Consider the following 23,661-nt stretch of genomic DNA (forward strand, 5'->3'; position numbering starts at 1 on the left):
GGAGAATCAGGAAGACGATAGCAAATATTAAATCGCTATTGTCACACAACTGGATGGGCTCCGGGCGCAGTGCTCTGCACCCCAAGCTCACCCTTTTTTGAAGCCAATTAGAGCCTAAAGCCGCATACACACGAGCGGAATGTCCAACAGAAAAAGTCCGACTGAAGCTTTTCATCGTATATACCGATCGTTTGTAGGCCTCATCTGAATTTTTTTTTTTTAAATTATGACGAACCTAGAAATGGAACATGTTCTAAATATTTCCGACGGACCCAATTCCTATCGGGAAAACCGATTGTCTGTATGCTGGTCCGACAGACCAAAAAAGACGCATGCTCTGAAGCAAGTACGAGATTGAAGCTATTGGCTACTGGCTGTTGAACTTCCTTTTTCTAGTCCCATCGTAAGTGTTGTACGTCACCGCTTTCTAGACGGTCGGACTTTGGTCAGACTTTGGGATGACCATGTGTAGGCAAGATCGCTTGAATGGAATTCCGTCAGAGTTTTGTCCGTGAAACCGTCTGAGTTTATTACGACAGCTAATGCCTTATGCCACGTGTGTACATGGCATAAGGCTCTATTTATGTGCTAAAAAAAAACCCCATTGAAATCCATGGGTCCAGCTCCCTGCATGTAGATTAGGGGCCGGGAGCATGGATTAGGGGGGTTGCGCCCCTGTGCCCCTTATGGACGGCCGCCACTGCTCCTTTCACATCACAGCCCCCCTACATCACAGTCTCGCCAATCACCTATTTCTTAACATGAAAAGTTGGGCAGCTTCTGACCTCCATCCTGTACCGCCCTCTTCTGTCCTACTGTGAGAGCCCAAAAAGAGGACACATAGGCTGCCGAGTGGCGTGGCTGCTGCCACGTGGATAGGACTGTCACTTGGTCTGGGTCTCTTTAATGATGCCTGGTTTAGAACATCTTTTCTGTTTATTATTGTGTCTTCCTGTCCTGGTGACAACCATTTCCCTCATTCTTCTCCAGCTACAAAAGACTGTCAGTTGGTCATGGTCATGATCAGCAATAAAATCTTCATAGAGATATTTGCTGTTCCCAGGTCTATTCAAAACTAACAATGTATGTAAACTCTAACATAGAACTTCTCTATTGTGCTCCCTTTTGGTTTATTAAATATGTTGTTGAAGGCATTTTATTATATCTGTTCGATAAGTGTAAAAGAAATACCCGTGGATCCTGCCAGAATTCCAGTGCTGTCCTGTGCACTCTACAGTGCTATCTCAAGCAGTGGTATCAGTCTTGCCTTGTTATGTTTGTGAACTACAGTTGTCCTCCCCTTATGTTATGCAGATAGGTAGAGGTGTTCTGTAGACATAAAACACTCCCTGTGATAGGGTAACAAGGCTGTTCCTCCATAGATATAGTATAGTCAGTGTTATCACCCTGGGATAAAAAGTGTGTTACAGGCAGAATCACCAGAAGAAAATAAAGGAAAAAAAATATCCAAACAGTTTTGTTTTTTTATTTGGATTCACAAAAGGTTTGGACTGGAGCTGGGCCTTAATCATTATAAGCGTGGCTCCTCTTTATTTTTGTCAAGAGACTCTTGTTTAATCACAGATGTGGCACAGCCTGCTGGCAAAGTCAGGCATAGCAGTGAGACCTGAAAATATATTTATTCCCTACAGGAACGATCTTTATCTGACCAGCAATAGGAGATGTTTCTACTTAGTAGAGGCCCTATTAAAATAAGGAATTTCTGTTTTTCTTGGAGATTTCCTTTAATTTCAGCCTTAATTTTAAAATGTTTTAAATTAGATTACTGTATTCTTTCATACAGAATTGTTTTGGACAGCACCAGAGCTACTCCGAGATCAAAATCTGGCCAGGAGAGGAACGTTTAAAGGCGATGTCTTTAGTTTTGCTATCATATTGCAAGAAGTGGTTGTCCGGGGTCCACCATACTGCATGTCAGGACTTTCAGCAGAGGGTAAGAGTTGGATTATTTTGTCTTGAGAATAGAGACGGAGGCGTAATAGGGGTTGATTTACTAAAGGCAAATAGACTGTGCACTTTTCAAAGTGCAGTTAAACTCTGCAAGAGCAGTTGCTTCAGATCTTAGTAAATGAGTAGAAGCTCTGCTGACTTCCATCATCCAATCACATGCAAGCAAAAATTCTGTTTTTTTTTGTTTTCCTTGCACGTGATTGGGTATTCTTTGCAAAGTGAAGCTTTACCTCATTTACTAAGCCCTGGAGCTACTGCATTTGCAGAGTGCAACTTTGTTAATCAACCCCATTGTGTCCACTGGACCAAGCAACCTTCATCCATAGAGTATATATTTGTACAGCTAGACCTGGAACTGTCGGCAGATTGTAAATTCTTGCTGTACTACCCACTCACCTTTCAAAATTATCAAATTGTTTGGGCTGCTTCTCACCATTTTCCTCACTAATAATGTTTACCTGGCCAATCTCTGTAGAAGCAAAGAATCACTGTTTAGTGAATTAAGTCTCTCCCCCTAGCTTTTGGGTCCTGTGCCGGGAAGCTTCCCTACTGCATTATTAACACAGGAGGTTGCTTGCTCCGCAAAGGTGGCATTCAGAGAACACTTGCATTTTCTCAGTGAATGCAAAAATTCTGTGAATGCAAAAATTCTATGAATGCAAAAATTCTGAATGTAAAAATTCTGTGATTGGAAAAGGTGGAGATTGTGACATCACTTCCCGTCTCTTTACCTTGTCCAATTCGAGAACGCTTTTTATTCACTGAGAAAATGTTATCTGAATCGTGCCTATGCCAAGAGCGCAACCTTCTGTGTTCACTAAGCAGCTAGGAAGCTGTTTGGCACAGGACCTGGAAGCTGGCGGTGATAACTGTAGTATCAAAGAACAAATTTGGTATTTGAGGTTGAAGATTTCGCCATATACACCACCTCCTTTAAATTAGTTAAAAATATTACCAAGGACAGAATTGGTGTTTAAATGCGCAAACAATCAATGAAAATTTATATTACAAAAGTACATCATTTTTATTAGACAAATTTAAAAAGAGAAAAAAACAACAATTTAATATAAAAAAAAGAGCACAATAAAGCTCAGTGGTCACTATACAAACGAATGGTTGCCTCTACATGTTTCAACACAATTGTGGCTTTTTCTAGAGCTTTTGTAGGACCTTAATACATTACCACCCTTTAAAAGATCACAGTTCCAAGCATAGGTGTGCACAGCCTATTGTATTAGGGTGTGCACTTCAAAGCTCCAACACATATGCCTTTCTGACACATTAACCCGCCTCTTTCCCACTCGTCATCCTAAAACAATGGGGGGGGAGCAGGTGAGCACACAGGGGGACCTGGGCAGCAGAAAGAAAAGGAACTGGGACAAGAGGGGTGGCATACATTGGTACCAATCCCCTGTATTTTCCTCCCATGGCAGCTGAATATTGACGAGAGGAAGAGGAGAAGCCTACTTTCAGCTGCTGCAGAAGAAAATACAGTTCGGTCCCTTAATTTTCACTCTAGCCACCTATCCTGTCCAGGTTCTGGGGGTCGGCAAGTAAGGATCGCGGCTTACCTGTCACCTGCCCACAATTGATGGGTTGCCAACTCCAGGATTAGGGTGTACCCAGGCACACCTGGCACACCCCTTGTGCACGCCTATGGCTCCAAGGAATCCTCAGAGCCCGTCGAGAGCTCCAATGAGGTGTCTGTGTGCCAAAAATAACCCTGTAATCACACCCTGTTATAATATGAAGTTTAACGAGTTTATGGACTGATATAAATATCCTCCCCAAGACACAAACTTCATATACTAGCAGCAAACTTCAAAGAAACTGTGCCATCTGAACAATTCCTTCTCTGATTTAATTTGGTATCAATATGATACCTTTAAATCAGTGAAGATCAAAGTAGTTGATCTGTCCCAAAGGGAATAATCCTTTTTTTTTTTATTTGGTTTAGTGACCCTACAGGTAATAAGGTGATCGGCCACAGCCTTGTGGCAGATCCCCTCGTTACCTGTAGGTTCACTAAACCAAGTAAAAAAGGGTTAATCCCTTTGGGACAGACCAACTACTTTGATGCATGTTTTTGCATGTTTTTCACATAAAACATGCAGGATGTTTTGTTATCAACGTGGAGAGTTGATGAAATGCATGTATTTGAATCCATGTGTACAGTTTTAATAAATATTAGTAGCAGAGAGCACTATGGTTTGCCTTTGTCATTTTATGGCCACACACGACTGAATGAGATCCCAGGAAGAGGTCTGCATTGTCCAGGGACACCAGCAGGAGGCTTCTATTTCCCGTGGCATCCTAAGAGACATAATAGCAGGCGTGTGTGACTCTGTAGTGGGGTCATTATCTGGAGGTGAGCAGGCATTCCAGCCAGAGGTGGTGGTCACTAGATAATATGAATTAACAATTCTACGAACTGTCACCTGGATTTGCAAAACGGTGGAATTTCATATTGTTTGGACTTGATTTATTGGTTGCGCTACACAATTTTTTTGTCTATTAGTATTGTATTGAGAGTCACATGTGGATACACTCTGAGAGGTGTTGGCAGCAATCACGATAAGCCTAGCAGTAGGCTATTGACATTTTATTTGTATAATATTGTGTTGCACTGAATATTTTATTCACATTTAGTTTGAATATTGCGCTGATTATATTTTGTTTCACATTTATGCAAAAAATATACATACCTGGAAGCTCAAAGGATTGTCAGAAACCATAAACCAGACCGAGACAGAAGTACAGTAAAATCACACTTGTTTATTAATAAAAATAAAAAGGTAAATAGAGTAAGCATAGTCAAAGCATAGCCAGAGTCCAGTAACCGGATCGGGTAATCAGCCAAGCCAGAGTTCAGTAACCAGATCGGGTAACCAGCCAGGCCAGAAGTCAGGGATCCAAGTAGAGGAACAGCAAGCAGCATAAGGAACCAGAAGGGATGTCAGCAAAGCCAGTCTTTAACCACTAAGCCACCGCCCACCGTCATATGACGGCGGGACGAGACTTCTGTTGTTCTGGGAGGACGTCATATGACGTCCTCGCCTTCCCGAGCCACTAGGGGGCGCGCGTGCTGCGTCGCTCGGGACTCGGTGCGCGTGCCCGGCGGCCACGATGTCCGCCGGGCACCCGCGATTGCCGGGTAACAGAGCAGGAGCGTGGATCTGTGCATGTAAACACAGATCCACGTCCTGTCAGAGAGGAGAGGAGACTGATGGCGTGTCCCTTGTACATAGGGACACCGATCGGTCACCTCCCCCAGTCAGTCCCCTCCCCCCACAGTTAGAATCACCTCCTTAGGTCATACATTAACCCCTCGAGCGCCCCCTAGTGTTAACCCCTTCCCTGCCAGTCACATTTACACAGTAATCAATGCAATTTTATAGCATTGATCGCTGTATAAATGTGAATGGTCCCAAAAATGTGTCAAAAGTGTCTGATGTGTCCGCCGCAATATTGCAGTCACAATAAAAATCGCAGATCGCCGCCATTACTAGTAAAAAATAAATAAATAATAAAAATGCTATAAATCTATCCCCTATTTTGTAGACGCTATAACTTTTGCGCAAACCAATCAATATACGCTTATCGCAATTTTTTTTTACCAAAAATATGTAGAAGACTACATAATGGCCTAAACTGAGGAAAAAATTTGTTAAAAAAAAAAAAAAATTGGATATTTATTATAGCAAAAAGTAAAAAATATTGTGTTTTTTCAAAATTGTCCCTCTTCTTTTGTTTATAGCGCAAAAAGTAAAAACCACAGAGGTGATCAAATACCACCAAAAGAAAGCTCTATTTGTGGGGAAAAAATGATAAAAATTTCATTAGGGTGCAGTGTAACATGGCCGCGCAATTGTCATTCAAAGTGCAACAGCGCTGAAAACTGAAAAATGGCTTGGGCAGGAAGGGGGTGAAAGTGCCCTGTATTGAGGTGGTTAAACAGGAACGCAGGAGATGGTTTCTTGTGATGTGACCAAAGCGAAGACAGGAATAAAGTGAGCTGGAGATCTTTAAGTAGGCGGGACTGACGAGCAGATCCGCAACAGCTGGTGAACTGTGGAAAGAGATGGGAGCTGGCAATTAACCGACAGCTGAGCAGCCAGCTCAGAGAAGGAAGGGTTGATCCAGCCCTGACAAGGATGCAAGCTTTCAGAACACATTAGGTTCCTTCCTCAAGCATGGAATTGTGTAATGCCCGAGGAAGAAAACGAATAAGTTCCGAAAGCTTGGAACTTTAAATTTTGAAGTTAGTTCATAAAGGGTATCCCTGAAACTCCACATTTTCAGCATTAATTGATGGATAACATAGTAAAAGACTTTACTACAGAACTGTTGTCCTTTTAGGATTCTTTTAGAGAAGGGATTTTGCTGCAGTGATGTATTACATTTGTGCTTTTTCTATTCCAGAAATCATCAGAAAGGTCAAAAAGCCACCTCCATTATGTCGGCCCACAGTGGCCCCTGATCAGGCTCCACTGGAGTGCATTCAGCTCATGAAGCAGTGCTGGAGTGAACTACCAGAAAGAAGGCCAACCTTTGATGAGATCTTTGATCAGGTTGGTGATTAATTCTCTTTTTAAAGGATATATTATAATCTGCATTTCACATAAATTATAAAGATGATACAAGTAGCCCTTTTTGAAATAATTACATGCAAGGGGGGTGAATTAAGGCACAATTCCAAATCATCCAGGATTGGACAGGCTAATGGAAGGACCACTACATATTTGGGGACCTTAGTGACTGTTATATATTGGGGTCCTTGTGAATTCCAGATATGTAAATATTTTACATAGTTACATAGGTTGAAAAGGATACAAGTCCATCTAGATCAACCAATATAAAAAAATATATACAGGCATACCCCACTTTTAAGTACACAACAGGACCAGAGCATGTATGTAAAACGAAAATGTACTTAAAGTGAAGCAATACCTTTTTTCACTTCTCAATGCATGTACATACACTAGCTCTATGGGAAATCTTGGTCAGCTTAACATGCACTCCTCCCGGTTGTTAACAATTAAAGAGGAGTTCAGCCGTTTCTGTGTTTATTAAAAGTCAACAGCTACAAAAACTGTAGCTGCTGACCTTTAATAAACACACACTCACCTGTCCCATGGTCAAGCGATGTGGCCACCCGAAGCCTCGGTTCTCTCTGTATCCTCTCTGCGGCACCGGCATTTCAAGTGTGGGCACCTGGCTGTGACTAGGCATGTGCATTTCGTTTCGTTCCGAATCGAAATTCGGACGAATTTTTCATTATTCAGAAATTCGGATGCATCCGAATTTCCGAATGACAAAAGTAAAGAATTTAAACGAATCCGAAAAAAAACGAACGAATTCGAATCGAATTCGAAAACATATTTGAATCGAATTCGAAAACATATTCGAAAACATATTCGAATCGAATTCGAAAACATAATCAAATTAAAAAAAAATAGAAAACGTTTTTCTAAAAAAAACAATAAGGTAGAATATAAAATAATAAAGCAATAGAATATGTATATATATATATATATATATATATATATATATATATATATATATATATAATTTTTTTTTATTATTCTCTTCTATTGTTTTTTTATGCTTTTCTTTTCTATTATTTTATATTCTATAATAGTATTTTCAATTCAAATTCAAATTCATTCTATATATTATATTTTCTTCTATTCTGTTCTATTGTTTTTCTAGTCTATTCTTTTCTATTATTTTCTATTCTATTCTAATCTTTTACATTCAAATTTGATTTCGGTCTATATGAAATTCGAATTTTGGAAGATGTTTTATATATATATATATATATATATATATATATATATATATATAATTTTCTATTCTGTTTCATTGTTTTTCTATGCTATTCTTTTCTATTCTATTCTAAACTTTTCTATTCGAATTTGAATTCATTCTATACGAAATTCGAATTTCATATATATATATATGTGTGTGTGTGTGTGTGTATATGTATTATATATATATATATATATATATATATATATATATATATATATATATATATATATATAAAACCATCTTCCGAAATTTGAATTTCTTATAAAATGAATTTGAATTTGAATAGAAAAGATTAGAATAGAGTAGAAGAGAAAAGACTAGAAAAACAATAGAACAGAATAGAATAAATTATATATATTATATTTTATTCTGTTCTGTTCTATTGTTTGTCTAGTCTATTATTTTCTATTCTAATCTTTTCTATTCAAATTCGAATTCATTCTATACGAAATTCCACTTTCAGAAGCCATCTTCCGAAATTCGAATTTCGTATAGAATGAATTCAAATTCGAATAGAAAAGTTTAGAATAGAATAGAAAAGAATAGCATAGAAAAACAATGAAACAGAATAGAAAATTATATATATATAATATATATATATATATTATATTTTCTTCTATTCTGTTCTATTGTTTTTCTAGTCTATTCTTTTCTATTATTTTCTGTTCTAATCTTTTCTATTCAAATTCGAATTCATTCTATAAGAAATTCAAACTTCAGAAGCCATGTTCCGAAATTCGAATTTCGTATAGAATGAATTTGAATTGAAAAGACTATTATAGAATATAAAATAATAGAAAAGAAAAGCATAAAAAAACAATAGAAGAGAATAATACAAAAAAATTACCGTATTTATCGGCGTATAACACGCACAGGCGTATAACACGCACCCCAAGTTTAGGAGGGAATTTTAAGGAAAAAAAAACTTTTAGGAGGGAAGTTTAAGGGAAAAAAACTTACATTTAAATGCCCATCATTGCAGCCTTCTCAGTGCAGCCTTGCCCCAGTGCAGCCATGTCAGTGCAGCCTTGTCAGTGCAGCCTTGTCAGTGCAGCCTTCCCAGTGTCCATTGCAGCCTTATCCCAGTGCAGCCTTGCAGCTTGCAGTTTGAAAATCCTATGATCCCCTGCGATCCTGAGCTTCAAAATCGCCGACCGCGATTTGAAAATGGTGCCGCCGGCGCCAAAATACACAGAGCCGGTCCTCGGCTCTTCTCGGCGGCTCTCGTTCACTTTCGGCTCCACTCGTAGTCCCGCCCGGGATGGGCGTGACTGTGAGCGGAGCTATCCGAACCTAGCCGAGTACACTCGGCTAGGTTCGGGCAGCGCTCGAGTGAAGCCGAAAGTGGCCGAGAAGAGCCGAGGACCGGCTCTGTGTATTTCGGCGCCATTTTCAAATCGCGGTCGGCGATTTTGAAGATCTGTCACCTCAGGATCGCAAGGGATCGGCGTATAACACGCACCCATGATTTTCCCCTGATTTTAAGGGGAAAAAAGTGCGTGTTATATGCCGATAAATACGGTATATATATTTATATATATTTTTTTTATTTTTATTTTTTTTCTATGCTGGTCTATTGTTTTTCTATTCTTTTCTATTCTTTTCTATTTTATTCTAATCTTTTCTATTTGAATGCGAAATCATTCTATACGAAATTTGAATTTCCGAAAATGGTTATACAGAAACAGAATGAAATAGAATGAAATCGAATTCTAATAGAAAAGACTAGAACAGAAAAACAATACAACAGAATAGAAAAAAAAATATATATATATATATATACACACACATCTTCCGAAATTGGAATTTGGTACAGAATGAATTCAAATAGAAAAGATTAGAATAGAACAGAAAATAATATAAAAGAATAGCATAGAAAAACAATAGAACAGAATAGAAAAAAATATAAAATATTCTATTCTAATCTTTTCTATTCGAATTCATTCTGGACCAAATTCCAATTTCGGAAGATGATTTTATTTATTTTTATATATATATATATATATATATATATATATATATATATATATATATATATATATATATATATATATATATCTATCTATATATATAAAATATTTCTTTCTATTCTGTTCTATTGTTTTTCTATTCTATTCTTTTCCAATTTGATTTCATTCTATTTCTATATAACTATTTTCTGAAATTCGAATTTTGTATAGAATAAATTTGAATTCAAATAGAAAAGATCAGAATATAATAGAAAATAATAGAAAAACAATAGAACAGAATAGAAAAAATATTTTTTATATATATATATATATATATATATATATATATATATAAAACCATCTTCCAAAAATCGAATTTCGTATAAAATTAATTTGAATAGAAAAGATTAAAATAGAGTAGAAAGAATAGACTAGAAAAACAATAGAACAGAATAGAATAAGATATAATATATATATTATATTTTATTCTGTTCTGTTCTATTGTTTTTCTAGTCTATTCTTTTCTATTCAAATTCAAATTCATTCTATACGAAATTCGAATTTCAGAAGCCATCTTCCGAAATTCGAATTTCGTATAGAATGAATTCAAATTCGAATAGAAAAGTTTAGAATAGAATAAAAAAGAATAGCATAGAAAAATAATGAAACAGAATAGAAAAAAATATATATATATATTATATTTTATTCTCTTCTGTTCTATTGTTTTTCTAGTCTATTCTATTTCTATTCTAATCTTTTCTATTCAAATTCGAATTCATTCTATACGAAATTCTAATTTTAGAAGCCATCTTCCGAAATTCGAATTTCGCATAGAATTAATTCAAATTCGAATAGAAAAGTTTAGAATAGAATAGAAAAGAATAGCATAGAAAAACAATGGAACAGAATAGAAAAAAAATATAATATATATATTTAACCATCTTCCAAAATTGGAATTTGGTACAGAATGAATTCGAATTCAAATAGAAAAGCTTAGAATACAATATATTATATTTTTTTCTATTCTGATCTATTGTTTTTCTATGCTATTCTTTTATACTTTCTATTCTATCCTAATCTTTTCTATTGGAATTCGATTTCATTCTATACGAATTTCAAATTTCGCAAAATGGTTATATATAGTTTAATTTTTCAAATTCAGTTATTGTTTTTTTCGAATGTGGTAGAAATTTTTCGAATTTGACAGTTTTTTTCGAATGTGGTAGAATTTTTTCGAATTTGATAGTTTATTTCGAATGTGGTAGAATTTTTTTGAATTTGATAGTTTTTTTCGAATGTGGTAGAATTTTTTCGAATTTGACAGTTTTTTTCGAATGTGTTAGAATTTTTTCAAATTTGATAGTTTTTTTCGAATACGGTCGAATTTTTTCGAATGCGGTCGAATTTTTTCGAATACGAAACGAAATGAATTCCGAAAACGAATGTAATGAATGCAACGAATTTAACTAAACGAATTAAGTTAAATAACGAATCGAAACGAAACTAAACTAAACGAATTTTTTCATCCTGCACATGTCTGGCTGTGACAGCTTGCGGCTTTACAGCCAGGGGTGCACTGTGCATGAGCATCATGAATGGCAATCTTCTGGGACCTGTGACGTGTCCCAGAAGATTGCAGGGAGGGAAGGGGAGAGGACAATTTCCGCTCGTGGCACCACGGCGCTCCGAGCAGAAGTGGGAGCTAGGTATCTGTCAAAATTAGGTATCCGCTCCCCCCCAAAAAAATGACATGCCAAATATCGGGGGTTCAGGAGTCCTTAAAGCGGAAGTTCCACTTTTGGGTGGAACTCCGCTTTAATATTGGTGTCTATGGGAAATCTTGGTCAAATTGACATGGCACTGCTCCCGAGCCATAAGTGACAGGGACACCAAACTTGGGGACCCAGGACTATGACATTGTAGATTACCTAAGCAAACTGAATTTGCATATGTTGTAGTCCTGGGTTCCCTCTCGGTGCTCCCCAAGTTTGATGTCGCTGTCACTTATGGTTCAGGAGCATTGCCATGACAAGCAGAAGAAGATTTCCCATAGACGCCAATGTTAAAAACTGGGAGCAGGGCCATGTCAAGCTGACCAAGATTTCCCATAGACGCCAATGTTAAAAACCAGGAGCAGTGCCATGTCAAGCTGACCAAGATTTCCCATAGACACTTATGTTAAAAAACAGTAGCAGTGCCATGTCAAGCTGACCAAGATTGCCCATAGACACCAATGTTTCCGTACTTGCGAGTGTACGCAAAGTGGAGGTACATAAAGCGGGTTATGCTTGTAGAAAACCTCCATATACACAATCCTATACCCACAGATGAGCCAGAGGAAGGCAAAAAAACCCATAAAGCATGGTCCAATTTGCTTCAGCAGGGGGAAAAAAATCCTTCCTAATCCACCAGGATATTTGGATATACCCTGGATAAACTACCCCTGGAGTTATTATCTCTAAATTTTATAATCTAGTTATATTTTGTGCATTTAGGAATGCATCCTGATCTTTTTTTAAACAATCTACTGATCTGGCAAGATCTAGTTCTTGGGGGAGTCTAGTCCACAATTATACAAAAATATGTTTAAGTCTATGATCTACCGGAACACTCAGATCCTCCTCTATAATTGACCCCCCCAGCTGTTATCCTCCTAGAATGTATGATGTATACATGGTTTTGCTGCCAAGTGCATAAGCTTATATTTATCAACATTAAACCTTATTTGCCACATGGTTGCCCAATTAAATAGTCCATTGAGGGCAGCTTGTAAATTGGAGACATCCTGTAAGGACGTTATTCCTGTACATAGCTTGGTGTCCACTGCAAACACTGAAATGCTAGTTTTAATCCCAAATTCTATACCATTGATGAATGGGTTTAAAAGTTAGGGTTCCAACACTACCTTGGGGTACACCACTAATAAGCTTAGACCATTCAGAGTATGAATTGTTAACGACTAGAATATGGTCTATTAGCCATATTTCTGACTTGTCTGCCCCTTTATATTTTAATTCTCCTTTACCCCTCAATCCTAGTTTAAATACTCCTCCAGCCTTCCCATAAACCTCTCCCAAAGCACAGCAGACCCCTTCCCATTAGGTGCAAATTATCTTTAGCACAACAAAAAGTCAACCCAGTGCTCTAGAAACTCAAATCTTTCCCTCTTACACCAGATCTATAACCATGCATGCAGCTATCTTAGCTCCCTCTGCTTCTTTAGTGTTGTACATGGCACAGGCAATATTTCAGAGATTTTCACCTTGGAGGCCTTTCCCTTCAACTTGCAGCCTAGTTCTTTAAATTGATGATTAAGGATCCTCCATCTTCCATATATTCTGTCATTGGTCCCAACATGGACCAAGACAGCGGAGCTGGGTCATGCCCAGCCCCTTCCACTAATTTGTCAACCCAGTCCGCCACATGCCAAACCCTGGCACCAGGGTGACAGAAAACTATTTGGTTAAGGCGATCCTGGTGACAAATTATTTTTTTTGTCTCTCTGATTAAAAAATCTTAAATTACCTCCAACTGTCTAGGGCTCTAGGCCTTCCTGCACTACCCTCACCACCCCTACTAGATTATTATTCATGATTTATATAGCGCCAACAATTTTTAGCAGCGCTTTACAATGTAGAGGGGGGCAGCACAATTACAGTACAGTTCAATACAGAAGGGACAGGAGGGCCCTGCTCGTAGAGCTTACATTCTAAAGGGAGGGAGTGGTTGTACAAAAGGTACTAGATGGACTGCTCTCCCAGCTGTTAGGGGTAGTAGTAACACCTGAGGCTGCCACTTCTGAGTTTTCCACCTCCACATCTTCACCCAACTTTTCAAATGTGTTTGGGTGCTTAAACACAGGACTGACCTTCCTTTTCTGTGAGCCCCTACCACTCCTCTAATAACATTAGCCCATATTCCTATCTGATAATCCTGATTTACCCCCCACCCTCCAAATCAACCCCATTAACCACCAACATCTTGAGCACAAGACTCCATCCAAGGTTGTTTGTTCCGTATCATTTTTTTGTACAGATAAAAATGATTATGGCCAATGTTGACTAATGTCAGTATGCAGGGGCTGTCTCTGGAGTAGTGGTTGATGCCCAGAGGACTTTAGGTGACATACCGGGGATGGGAAATCATCTCACATCTGCCTCAGTTTATTTACATCTTCTATTGAAATATGTTCTCTGTTTATGGTATAGACTCACAGGTTTGCAGATCACACTGGTATCATAGAGTACACTATTAGCCAGAAACAACTATCGTTCAGTGAGTTCTTTGAGTGGAGACATCAGAGACTATGCCCCATTCCTTGCAGATATCAACTGGCCATTGTTCTCAGCTTAACGCAAGAGGTCTCTTACCTTACCTTCTTTCTGGAGTCCTCTACTATGAGTTCAGTTTTGGGCACCAGATGCAAGAGGGATACCACCCTCACTCAGTGTAGAGATCTTGCCATTATTTGGTCTCATTCTGACACTGCAATCCCACTAACTTCACCTATCACATGCACAGGTAAATATTTAGCACTGCTAGATTCGGAGGACACTCAGATACAGTATGTCAGTGCTTGTTATGAGGAAAGGGTGGGTGGGAGCACTGTGAAGGTGAGTATAAGCTGGTCGGTTGGTGGGTTTTAAATAGACCCCATCACTTTGTCCTAAATATATGGAAAGAAAGGATGTGAGTGCTTGGTCTATCAAGAGTTGAATACCTCTGGGGTTGATTTACCAAAACTGGAGATTGCAAAATCTGGTGCAGCTCTGCATAGAAACCAATCAGCTTCCAGGTTTTTGTCAAAGCGTAGTCGAGCAAGCTGAAGTTAGAAGCTGATTGGCTACCATGCACAGCTGCACCAGATTTGCACTCTGCAGTTTTACTGCCGGTTCACACAGGGGCAACACGACTTGCAGGCCGACTCACAGAGGCGACATGCATACAACTTCAGCGGCGACTTGCAAAACGACTTCTGTATAGAAGTCAATGCAAGTCACCTGAAGTCGCCCCAAAAATAGTACAGGAACCTTTTTCTAAGTCGGAGCGACTTGCGTCGCTCCTATTAGAACGGTTCCGTAGTACAGAACGGGACGCGACTTGTCAGGCGGCTAAGTCGCCTGACAAGTCGCTTCTGTGTGAACCGGGGCTTAGTGAATCAACCCCAATGTGTTTCAGGGGTCATACACAAATTATCCTTCACTGGGGTTTAGGATTGCTGTGTGAGAGCAACCTGGACAGTTGGTTAATCTTGAGTTTTAGTTCTTTATAATTGTATTTTGGACCTTGCTCAATAAAGTTGTCTAGCAGTATTTCTCCTGACTAAGTAAGATGAAAGGGACTCCACACAGGAATTCATAGGTAAATGTGGCCTCTGACTTGTGTTCACCCCAGGAGAGGGGAAAGATAATATCCACAAGGTGGGTCACCAGCCAAAAAGAGCCCACTCCCTCTGACTGCAGTATGCCCCTTTCACAAGGGCTGTCTGATCAGGTCCGCAAGTCTTTTTTTCAGGCGGACCCTCCTATCTCTTCTATGGAGCGGCGGATGTCAGCGGACACTAAGGCCTTAGTCATAAGGCCTTATAGGCAGAAACGCGTCAACTGACTTAATCTGCGTTTGTTCACTGTGGCTATTCAATAAAATTAAGAAGTTTTAAGAGCAATAACCGGAGTGCGGATCATTTATTCTACATTACCCTTGTGAAAGGGGCCTAACATATTCAACCCTGCAACCAGCTTCCCTTGCTCCTGATTTGAGGAGGATTTCTGCCAATCATAGAATGGGACCCTAGTTGCCCACTACAATGGAAGAAAAGGAGCAAACATATATAAGCACCCCTTACATGTGCAGCAGTACAGGAAGTTTATTTCAAGAAAAAAAAATCCTTGCCTGGACAGGCTACAGCATCTAACACGGGTGGACAAATTATTACGGCATTCAGGAGCCAGCTTGTCCAATCCAGGAGCCAGCAGGGTTTTCTTTATTAGCTAGCTCCATTGATACCCAACTAGGGAAAACCTCAAAATGTAGGTGCCAGCTGTAACTCTTAAAAAGCATTGGCTAAATAGTTCTGATCTAACAGCCAGCTTTTGCTTTCCTTACCAGTTTAAAACCATCAACAAAGGGAAGAAAACTAACATTATTGACTCCATGCTAAGGATGTTGGAACAGTACTCCAGTAACTTAGAAGATTTAATTCGAGAAAGAACAGAGGAACTGGAGGTGGAAAAGCAAAAAACAGAAAAACTTCTCTCCCAAATGCTTCCTCCGTGAGTATTGCCTGTGTGAAATGAATATTTCTAGCATGTAGGCTAGTGGAATTTGGTTTAATAAACTAAGGCTAGGTTTGCACTTGTAGCAGACCCCGCTGCCCCTCTGAAAAGCAATCTGCAGCATTTGTAAAAGCAACTAGTGCAGATAACTGAATTGGACCTGTTACCAGCCTCTTGCAATATCTGTACAGCAGAACTCAGAGTGAGGGAGAAGCAGCACAAACACCCTGCCTGGAGGAGAGAGCAGAGTGGTAGAGAATTAACGCATCTATCTGCTGCTTTTCCCTCATTGTTGTTGTTGGAAAGGACAAAACCTTGTTGTATTACTTAACCACTTGACCTCCGGAAGCTTTACCCACCTTCATGACCAGGCCATTTTTTTGTGATACGGCACTGTGTTACTTTAACTGACAACGCTGTACACAAACAAAATGTATGTCCTTTTTTCCCCACAAATAGAACTTTCTTTTGGTGGTATTTGATCACCTCTGCGGTTTTTATTTTTTACGCTATAAACAAAATAAGACCGACAATTTTGAAAAAAAACAATATTTTTTACTTTCTGCTATAAAACATCCAATATCCAATAAAAAATTTAAAAAATCGAATTTCTTCATCAATTTAGGCCAATATGTATTCTGATAAATATTTTTGGTAAAAAAAAAAATCCCATTAAGCGTATATTGATTGGTTTGCGCAAACCGTATAGCGTCTACAAACTATAAGATATTTTTATTCATTTATTTTTTATTTTTATTTGTTTACTAGTAATGATGGTGATCAGTGACTTATAGCGGGACTCGGATATTGCGGCAGACAATTTGGACAATTAGGCCTCATGTGTGCTGCTGATAAACGGACATTTAGGGGCAGTTGGGCGTTTTTTTCAGCAGCCCCTGAACTCTCCTCTGTGTTATCTTATCTGTCCATGTACAGTCGTTTAGAGGCAGTTGAGTTTGGTGGCATTTTTTTTTAAAGCAAAAAAAATGCGTTTAGGACAGAAGTTTATTGGCATTTGAAACACCAAATGCTTGTAACAGCGTGCAAACGCGTCCAAACGCGTCCAAACGCGGTAACTCGCATTTAGTTTATAGGCGTTTTTAATGGAGATACATTTTTGACCATTTACCAGGAATGTGCAGTCAGGGGAGGCAAGTGAGGCAAAGCCTCACCTGCCATTAACATAACAAAAAAACAAAAAAAAAGCTAAAAAAGAAAAAAGGATCGAGTTTTAAGTCTCGTAGCTCACAGAGACCGAGAGGCTGAAGTCCTACTCCATCACTGGTCAAACTTTGGGGCTCCTGTGACCTATGGTTCCAGAGATACTGGGCTTCTTGTGCAGCCTGTCAGAAGCTACATACAGAGCGGTCAGTTTAAATACAAGCCTGCTCTGTTTGCACCAGACTGAGAGGATGAGCTCCCAGTGCCTCTCACTTCTTGTCAGAAGCACTGAGCCTAATGGACAGCTTGGAGCCTTGGACCAATGGTAAAGCACCATTGGAACAAGCTGTCCAATAAAAATGCTGCAGTGAAGGCTGTCCTCTTACTGCAGTGTCATAGTCATGCTCCCTTCCAGCCCAGTCCTCTTAACTAGAAGGAAAAAGCATGGGTTTATGGGTATAAGATTTACCCACAATCCCAATGTTTTTCTCACACAGTTAAGAGGGAGAATGAGAATCTTCTGCCTGCTGAAAAGGTACAACCTAAATCATATATTAAAAAAAGACTGCGCTAAAAAAAGTGACATTAATAGTAACTATACATACATGAATATATAAATGGTGATGAATATCGATCTAACAAGTGATACAAAATATTGATAATATAATGAAAGCAAGATATCAATAAAAATAAATGTGAAAAATAATAAAATAATAAAAAAGTCCCAAATGAAATCAAGTATTTGAACACCAAATGACAAAAGTGACTGAAGATGAAATAAGAATGATCAGAAGAGAAACAGTCCTTGGAGACAAGGCAGATTCAATTGGTGATCGTAAATGTTAAACAACCAACACCCAGTGAGGAATCCTCCACCTTATTAGATGTACGCTTACCAGAGGTAAGCTAAATATCAGCTTAACTATGGACATCCACTCAGGGGAAAACGACTCCTCAAATCTCCTCACAGGGAAGGGGCAGGCAGAATCTCTCCGTGCGGTGGGTTCAATCGACATGCCGGGGGGGACCTGGCTAATGTCTCCTAGAACATGACAGTTGACGCTGAAAGGAAAAAATGTCCCCCTGTATGAGGTGTCACTGGAAGGAAAATGCCCAGAGTTGATGGTGTTACTGGAAAATATTCCTGTGTTGGTGGTGTCACATCTCTTTATAGTTCTAAACCAGTAGTAGTCAACCTCAGTCCTCAAGTACCCCTGAGTGGATGTCCATAGTTAAGCTGATATTTAGCTTACCTCTGGTAAGCGTACATCTAATAAGGTGGAGGATTCCTCACTGGGTGTTGGTTGTTTAACAGTTTACGATCACCAATTGAATCTGCCTTGTCTCCAAGGACTGTTTCTCTTCTGATCATTCTTATTTCATCTTCAGTCACTTTTGTCATTTGGTGTTCAAATACTTGATTTCATTTGGGACTTTTTTAGTATTTTATTATTTTTCACATTTATTTTTATTGATATCTTGCTTTCATTATATTATCAATATTTTGTATCACTTGTTAGATCGATATTCATCACCATTTATATATTCATGTATGTATAGTTACTATTAATGTCACTTTTTTTAGCGCAGTCTTTTTGGATTATTTTTGTTTATATATGTGCACGCCTCACTTTAGGACTGCAGCTCTAATTGTTTATAATCTAGTTAGCAGTATATTGTTTTGAGTAGCGCGGTAATTTTTGGTGTTTATTAAATCATATATTATTATGCTATATGTTATAACATAATAATTTATTATTTATTTATTTACTGTGAAATTACTTGTTTGAAGTTATAACTTCAAACTTCAGGAATTTGTCCATTAAGCCACCTGCTTGAGTACAAATTTGAAAATATAGTAAATTACCTTAAAAACAATATATAATAATTATTTGTATATTACTTATGGTAATTAACCCCTTGCCACCCAGGCTAATTCTGAAACCTCTCCTACATGTAAAAATCACACTTTTTTTGCTAGAAAACTACTCAGAATCCCCAAACATTATATATATATTTTAGCAGACACCCTAGAAAATAAAATGGTGGTTGTTGCAACTTTTTATCTTGTATGGTATTTGTGCAGCAGTTTTTTAAACGCCTTTTTTTTTTGGAAAAAAAACTGTTTCATGAATATAAAAAAAAAACATTAAAGTTAGCCAGATTTTTTTGTATACTATGAAGGATGATGTTACGCCAAGTAAACAGATACCTAACATGTCACGCTTTAAAATTGCGCACACTTGTGCAATGGCGCCAAACTTCGGTACTTAAAAATCTCCATAGGCGTCGATTTAATTTTTTTTACAGGTTACATGTTTAGAGTTACAGAGGAGGTCTAGTACTAGAATTATTGCTCTCACTCTAACGTTCATGGCATATGTAACCTGTGTGTGTCTGGCTCTGATACTAGCCAGTGCCTCACCAGCCACTGACCTCACCACATGTCCCTGCCATTTACAAGGCAAAAAACTCTTTCAAATCCAAACGTGGCTAAACGCAGCATGTAAACACGGCACAAGGGATGTTTTAAATCCTCGGTTACTAGCTGTCAAGTTCTATCGTTCCAGAGAGGTTTTAAAACGTCCTGTGTACACAAATCCTAACTGACACTTTTGACAATTTTTGTGGACCAGTGACATCAATACAGTGATCAGTGCTAAAAAGTATGCACTGTTACTGTACTAAAGACACTGGCTGGGAAAGGGGTTAACATCAGGGGCGATCAAAGGGTTAAATGTGTGCCTGACCAGTGCTTCACTGCTGTGTGGGAGGTGATTGTACTAGTGGAAGGTCTGCTTAGCAGAAACACAGGATCCATGTCTTCTGTACTGACAGAACAGAGATCTGCCATGTTTACATAGGCAGACCGCTGTTCTGCCTGTGTAACAAAGCATCTGCAGGTGCCGGTGGACATTGAGTCCACCGTACCTGCCGATCAGCTCCCGCTGTGTCTAATCGCAACAGGAGCAGGCCACCAACGGCGCGCGCCCCGCACCAGAAGTGCAGGATCACTCGTCTGTTTTTAGCGCCCTCCGACCACAAGTGTAAACTAGGCCTAAATCTCAGGAACGAATGGACAAAGTACAAATCCTTTGCCGGGTAAAACCACTCTCACACACACGATATATTAAATCTCTGTATTTAGCTGTTTGCCTGGAGTTCAGCCTTCCAAATAATTGCCTGTGGCTCTGTCTAGGTCTGTCGCGGAAGCTCTAAAAACAGGAGGCACGGTGGAGCCGGAATACTTCGATCTAGTCACCATCTACTTCAGTGACATTGTTGGCTTTACCACGATCTCGGCACTCAGCGAGCCCATTGAAGTGGTCGACCTTCTAAACGACCTCTATTCTTTGTTTGATGCAGTTCTGGGCAATCACGATGTTTACAAAGTAAGTAAAGCGGTGACATTTCACAAGGTTGTTTTTTCTCAGACAAAGGTTTCCCGTTTTTTTTTTTTTAACGCCAATAATTTAAAACTCTTATGCAAACAGAGGAGCTGGGGGGGCATTTGGGTGGATTTACTTAAGGCAAATAGACTGTGCACTTTGCAAGGGAATTTGCGCCAGAGCTTAGTAAATGAGGGGGAGCTCTGCTGACTTCCATCATTCAACCATGTGCAAGCACAAATGTTTTTTTTTTTTATTTTCCTTGCACGTGATTGGGTACTTTTTGCAAAGTGAAGCTTCGCCTCATTTACTAAGCTCTGGAGCAACTTGCAAAATGCACAGTCTATTAGATATGTGCAGAACAGAAAAGTTTGTTTAGTTTCGGATAGATTCATTATGTTACTAATTTCGTTTCATTGATTCGTTTTGGAATTCATTTAGTTTCATCTCATTTTGTTTATTTTTGTTTCGTCTTATTAATTGTCAAATTTTTGGATTTCAAATTTTTGGATCGATTCAAATTCTGTCTGAAGAATAGCTGGTTGTTAAGGAGCGGGCCGGGAAGCTGGCCGCCGCGTCCTTAACAACCGATGACTTATCAGCTTTCAGCGGAGCTCCCCACTAAGGGCTGAAATAAATGTAACCAAAATAATGCCAGCAATGAAAAATTCAGAAAATAAACAGAATGCATACCCCCCCCCCCCCACCCAATCCATACCAGGCTCTTTGGGTCTGGTATGGATTTTAAGGGGAACCCCATGTCAAAATCCATACTGGACCCTTATCCGAGCATAAAGCCTGGCGGGCCTGGAAAAGGGGGAGGACGAGCGAGCGCCTCCCCTCTCCTGAACTATACCTGGCCACATGCCCTCAACAGCCAAATGCACCTTGTCCCCATGTTGATGAAATTTTAAAACCCATACCAGACCCAAATTTGAATCATTACGAATATTTGGTATTCGTTAGAAAACAAATATACAAAATGAAATTAAATGATTTCAGCAAAATTCGTTACTATTTCATTTGGAGGTTCGGATACATCCGAATCCCTGAATAACCAAAAATTAATCAGAATTTCCATTCAGACTGAAACAAATTGCACATGTCTACAGTCTATTTGCCTTTAGTACATCCACCTCAGTGTGTGGCCTCAGGCAGTTGGTAGGGCAGCAGCTGTCATACCACATGTGGCATCGCCATTGAACTTGTATCGCTAGCCAAAACTTTCTTTTTTAAGTTTAGGATAGAGTAGGGAAGGGTTGGAACAAACCAAAATAAAGGCACTCTCTTCAATGGAAGCTAAATAGCAATGAAAAAACAAAAACAAAATAACAGAAGCTGACCTCCAGCTTTCCCTTCAGGCTTGCACAGCTGTACTGGCTCCCCTTCTGTACTAAAATTGTTTGCTCTGATTTCACTGCACCATGTGAGCTTCTCACAGTGTGCATTTGAAGTTGTAGCAAGTCAGATAGAGCCCCCCTCATTTCCTGGTTTGGGGATGTCCAGCATCATCTAGCCCAAGGGTCTCCAAGCTTTCCAAGCAAACGGCCAGTTTACTGTTCTTCAGGATTTAGGGGGGCCAGACTGTGGTCAGTGGGATTAGAAAATGCCCCGGCATCAGTGTTATGAAAACAGTCATGAAAACAGAAAGGTTTTATTTAATAATTTCATAATGAGTTGATGAGGACGAAATAACTTGGAAAGAGAAAATATAAGCAGATTAAACAGCTCTGATCACTCTTCACACTATCCAAAAACATTAGTGTTGCTAGAGATAAGACCTCCATTGGTGGCTCGAATATTGTCTGATCCTTGCTAAAATTCAAACCATGGGTGGCCTTGAAGAAAATATTTGGCCAAACAGTGACTGCGTTCCATCAGATGCAGTCATTTTTTGGCAGTGCCAACAACCATGGAAGGCAGGGTTACCTGAATACTTTGAAGATTCCTTCTTCCACATTCTTTAGCATAGATGGAGGAATTGACTGATTTTCTCTTTGTCTCTCATGGGCTGAACAGCCAAAATTCGAGCCATCTATGCCCAGCTATACACTTTATTTAGAAAATTGTTCTTCAATTAACACCACTCATTTTATCCTATTGTAATGACTTGTCTCTTCACAGGTGGAAACAATCGGTGATGCTTATATGGTGGCATCAGGTCTTCCCAAGAGGAATGGAAACAGACACGCGGCAGCCATTGCCAGCATGTCACTAGATATCCTGAGTTCTGTGGGCACCTTCCAGATGAGGCACATGCCTGACGTACCGGTCAGGATTAGGATAGGTCTGCACACAGGTATCCAGATCACTATTCTGTTTTTCAGTACAGTTGTATGATTGTGGTCAGCCAGCATTCCTTAAATCAGTGGTTGTCAACTTATGAGCTAAAGAATCCCTCAAATGTGGCCTCTGACATCATCAAGGGGCCACACATAATTCGAAGTGTCTCTAAAAAGTTTGGTGAATGGTATCAGAAAACAAACAAAAAAGAAAATACAAATAAATTACCTTTATTGACCTGTAAAATAATCGTCGTCCTTCACAACAAACTTTTGACAACGTTCATAAAGGTTCTGGAAACAAAGGCCTCTTAAGGAATCGCAGAATCACTGTCGCACATTCTTGGATTTGCTTATGAATGATGCCATTGTTGTCGAAGAAGGTGATCAACATTGTCTTGACTAGGGATGGGCCAAACGACCCTCTGTTCAGTTTGCACCAGTACTTTCGACCATCGCAAAAGTTCGGAACCAAATAACAAACCCCATTGAAGTCTATGGGACCTGAATTGGAAAAATCAAAAGTGCCCATTTTGAAGGCTTATATGCAAGTAATTGGGCATACAATAGTTATGGGGGTTTGGGTGGGGGAAATGTATCAATGAAAAAAAGTTTGTAAAAAACACCATTTTTGAATGAGCAGTAATTTATTGATGCTTAAAGTGAAAGCATAAAAATGAAGGGTCCCCTTAGTCTACCTGTAAAATGGCACATCTGTATTGTGTATAGAAGCTGCCGTAGCAATAATGGCATTTATAAAGCAAAAAAAATGAAAATTTCCCTGCAAGCTTTCTTTATTTTGTGTACAACAGCTTGCGGA

General features: G+C 39.1%; 1 protein-coding gene across 2 annotated transcripts in view; it reads left to right on the forward strand.

Annotated features, from left to right (window-relative positions):
- The window catches only part of LOC141126853 (retinal guanylyl cyclase 2-like), a 211,856-nt gene that overhangs the window by 144,265 nt on the left and 43,930 nt on the right, over window positions 1-23,661 (forward strand). For both annotated transcript variants that reach the window (XM_073612862.1, XM_073612863.1), the window contains exons 11-15: window positions 1,805-1,954; window positions 6,394-6,542; window positions 15,843-16,006; window positions 20,370-20,562; window positions 22,684-22,858. In XM_073612862.1, the coding sequence (XP_073468963.1) occupies window positions 1,805-1,954; window positions 6,394-6,542; window positions 15,843-16,006; window positions 20,370-20,562; window positions 22,684-22,858 (831 nt within the window). The remainder of the gene's footprint in view (window positions 1-1,804; window positions 1,955-6,393; window positions 6,543-15,842; window positions 16,007-20,369; window positions 20,563-22,683; window positions 22,859-23,661) is intronic.

This window comes from Aquarana catesbeiana, linkage group LG02 (assembly GCF_042186555.1).
Source record: "Aquarana catesbeiana isolate 2022-GZ linkage group LG02, ASM4218655v1, whole genome shotgun sequence".
Taxonomy (NCBI): Eukaryota; Metazoa; Chordata; class Amphibia; order Anura; family Ranidae; genus Aquarana; species Aquarana catesbeiana.